At 33.8% G+C, this 4,013-nt stretch overlaps 1 protein-coding gene across 1 annotated transcript; it reads right to left on the reverse strand.

The window, feature by feature from the left end:
* Nucleotides 800–3,815, reverse strand: LOC107618988 (Golgi apparatus membrane protein-like protein ECHIDNA). The gene is made up of 6 exons (XM_016321188.2): nt 3,649–3,815; nt 3,103–3,159; nt 2,799–3,002; nt 2,637–2,696; nt 2,127–2,253; nt 800–1,145 (listed from the first exon to the last, which is right to left on the reverse strand). Exons 1-6 carry the CDS (start codon nt 3,661–3,663, stop codon nt 1,057–1,059), a joined length of 552 nt encoding a protein of 183 aa, XP_016176674.1. The 5' UTR covers nt 3,664–3,815; the 3' UTR covers nt 800–1,056.

A 4,013-nucleotide genomic window follows, 5' to 3' on the forward strand; every position in this document is an offset into this window, starting at 1 on the left:
TAAGTGTAAAATTATAAAAAAATTAATTTATTTAGAACGAAAATAATGTGATTAAATATAATTTACTTAGATGTAATTAAAAAATAATTGAATACTATGTACAATAAAAAAATTGATATTATTGAAAGATAAAATTAAAATTTATTTCTATGTATCGTTTTTGTCCCTAACATTTTAGTCCTATTTAAGTCCTTAACATTTTAAAATTGTCTCAATTTTGTCCAAATCGTCAATTTTGTTAATAGATTCCTAACGATAAGACAACATTGAATCAATTTTAAATCGTTGGAAACTTAAATAGGACAATTAAAATGTTAAAGACAATTTTAAGACTTACCCCAAAGTTGAGAACAAAAACGATATTTACTCATAACTGACAGCAGCCCATTATCAATTGTTAAGAAAACTTCTTCCACATTATTGATCTGTTTTAAAACATGATACTCTCAGCATCACATGATAGTTTTTGGAGATTTATTTTAAAATATGAATAAGCCATAAATTATTCTTGTTTTTCTGAGCATAACCAAATGAAAAGCATAAAAATTACTAAATATCAGTTCATATTTATTTTGATCATCACATTCAATCCTATATATATATATGGTCGGTGGTGGATGCGAGGAAGGGCGAGCATGGGGCTTTGGCCCTCCCAGGGTTTTCTTATTTTCTTTCCGAATCAAGATAAAATTGTATTTAACTTCGACCTTGGTAAAATTGTTAGAAGTTCCTAATCTTAGTTCTGCTATTTACTTTGGTCATCGCATTTAATTCAATGTAACCAGTGAGAGGTTTACTGTTCCACAAAATGAATAAATGATGAAGAAAGAAAAGATTTACAACTAAGTACTCTTTTACACTGTAATTTGATAATCATTATCCAATTCATATAAAAGGTACAAAATTTTGCATTTCCTGTATCAGTTACTAAGCAAGTTCCATAGTCACTCAGAATAAAATCCGATGCTGGCCGAAATAATAACAATGTACATACCTCCAATGCATCTCAATACTTCAAATATTGCAGGGATCAGTTTGCATTTCCATCTTTGATCTTCAAACAACACTGAATGCTGACGATAATGTAGACGAGAACCGAGAGGCAAGGGTCTGAGAAGCAAATTGTTGAAACTGCTTCTTGGCATCTGAAAGAAAACCAAGTTGTTTAAGTCATAACAAGTTTTACTGTTGAATGGCACCAACACCAGTATATCCCCTTCAGGCTTTCCTAGTTTTCGTATTTAAAAAGAAAATAGATAGAAGTGTGTTTTCTTGTTTTCTTATCCGCGAAGAGAGGATGGTAAAAATGGTTCAATGAAAACTTAGAGATAGCATGTTCGTAGATGAAATGGAACACAAGCATGCATGTTTGACATGTATTCATATCATTTGAACAAAGACAATTATTCATATAAAGCAGGAGAAATTAGACCAGATGAATTGCAGAAATAACTGACACAGCATCACACACACTGTCACCCAAGGCCCAATGGTCAACTCGCACAAAAAGTATGGGTACCAGTACAAGTTCTTCCACTTTCTCAAACCTTTTACATTAGGAGACTAAAATAATGTTGCTTGTCACTCCACCATTTCCAGTAATCTACCATTATGGTTATGATTATAACAACAGTAATAATAATATCATATAATTTGCAACAAATATGGACTGCAAGCATAGCAATGGATTTTTCCATTTTTCTCCCAACCATAAGAAATTATGACTCAGTTATTAAATGAGTCACATTGATGCCTAGTAAAGCCCTTCCCCCAACCAGGAACAAGAAACACATAAACAATGAACTCAAAACATGCATTAATTAGAAACTTAATATGTCAACAACTTCACTAGAAACAAGCAGAAACAAGAAGTTTGAAGAGATTGTTTTTGCAAAATTAAGCTGTTATCAAACATGCACAGAGCCCCCCCAACGTAGACTAATACTTTTCACTGTATTAGCATACACAAAAGGATGGAAAGCAGAATGTCAATAAGTGAAGAACTGAAGATACTAAATACCAGAGCTAAACATTTGGAGTTACAAGCCAAGGATTATATAAAGATTCTGTTGGTCAACAAGTGCAATAAGCTGAAAGAAATTTAAGAACATCAATAATAAACTCACCTTTTTTGCATTTGGTAAAACCAACAATATTTGCAACGCTCAAAGTCACACAAACTCCTATGACAAGGAGATAATCAGCTTGAAGCCTTATAAGTGAGAAGATTCCCAACACAATCCATGCAACTGCCTATAAAGCAATAGGGATAAATGGTTACACAGATTACCAGATAGGAAGATAGTAGACACCTAAATTACAAACAATATTGGAAACCGTGTTAATTCACAATTATTTATTAGATACCTAAGCTTCAATCAGTGAGAAGAACCATGCTAGCTTTTTTTTTGTTGTTTTTAATAGATGTGAGAACCATGTTAATTCTCCATCCGGATCTAGAACTTGAGACAATTGGCCAATCTATAAGGAAATTAGCATATTACATACTCCTACCTCTCGACATTGTACATACTGCTCCCCTTACTGAGTAATCACATAAACTACATCTAACACTGTAAGGGCGTAGGAAAAACCAGAATGGCAATGCAAACAGTAACTAATCTATATTTTCTTACTGTAAGATAAAGGGTCCACCAGAAAAGCCACGAATCTTTCTTGTTCATCCGAGCCAATGACTGTTGGGAAACAAAACAAGTACAGTTAAGATGCAGTTATCTAGTATAAAGCATTTGAATCAAGAATACAAGATTACAGCCATCAAAACAAGGAATACGTACCTCTTGGTCAAGACATTCAAATTTCCAAACACTCTCACCCAGATCATTTATTTCATTCCACCATCTCAAACCAACCAAAATCCGCCCACTCACATTTTTTACTACCCAGAAATCAAGGGCAGCAAGAAGGACAGTCACCACAAAAATGATGACAAAGTTATCAATAAAGAGGGCCGAGAGTATGTAAAATGCCAATGCTGCAGCCTGCCGAATTTTTTTTTTTTTTAATATGTTGTTGACTATTAAGAAATAAATATGGCTCATAGGAAGATATGCAAAGAGATCATGATCAGATATACCAAACCTTGAAGAGAACGTGAAAGAAGCATGTCTTCGGATTGGCGTAGTTTTCAGTTACAGGCTGCACATGCAATAGAACTTAATTAATTATTAATTACTCAAATCAAGGAAATAATTTCAGCTTCATTCAGAAAGGGGAAAATAACCCTCCTTAAATTAATTCTCTCCAATAAACAAAAGAGTAGTACAAAGTCTGGTTCTGTATCCGAATCTAGATGCGGCAACAGAAAGTAAAATAATAGAGCCAAAAAAGAGAGAGAGAGAGGGGGGGAGGGAAGAAGCATTGAGTCATCAAATCAAATCAAAGCAAGTCACCAAACAAAATCAAATCAAAGCAAAATAAACCATTCAGCGTTTACATCTACGCTGCTCGATTCCAAATTTCCTGATTAACGAAAAATTGGAACCTCCTTAGCTTGTATCATTAGAAAGAGCGCATCAATGAACGAAAATTGAAAGACGCTACATAGAGCTAACGGTGGTCAAATCCAGATCTAGGAATAAGGGTGAATCACATCGTGTTAAGGAGCTGGTTCACTCAGTGACTCACCTGGTTGGGATCCATGAGAGAAAACGGAGCATAAGAGATCTCAAAACCCCGCAGAGATTTTTCAGTCCAAGCAAGTCTCCTCACGCGCTCACTCCGATCCAAAATAATGAAATTGCGTTAACTTCCCTCTATTTGTTATTGTTATACTTATACCGCATTACCGCATGAACCTCTCTTTATGCTCTTGTACATGTTAATAATCAAATTAGTCACATGAATAATCTTTTTACTAAAAATAGAATACTCGAATTCGCAACTTCTTAATTGAGTATAGGGAGACTATGCTATTTGAGTTATATTTTATTGGCGTCACATGAGTCATCTTTTAAGTTTGTTTTTAAAGATTTTATCAATTAAATTAAAGA

Source organism: Arachis ipaensis, chromosome B09, assembly GCF_000816755.2.
Source record: "Arachis ipaensis cultivar K30076 chromosome B09, Araip1.1, whole genome shotgun sequence".
NCBI classification, from domain to species: Eukaryota; Viridiplantae; Streptophyta; class Magnoliopsida; order Fabales; family Fabaceae; genus Arachis; species Arachis ipaensis.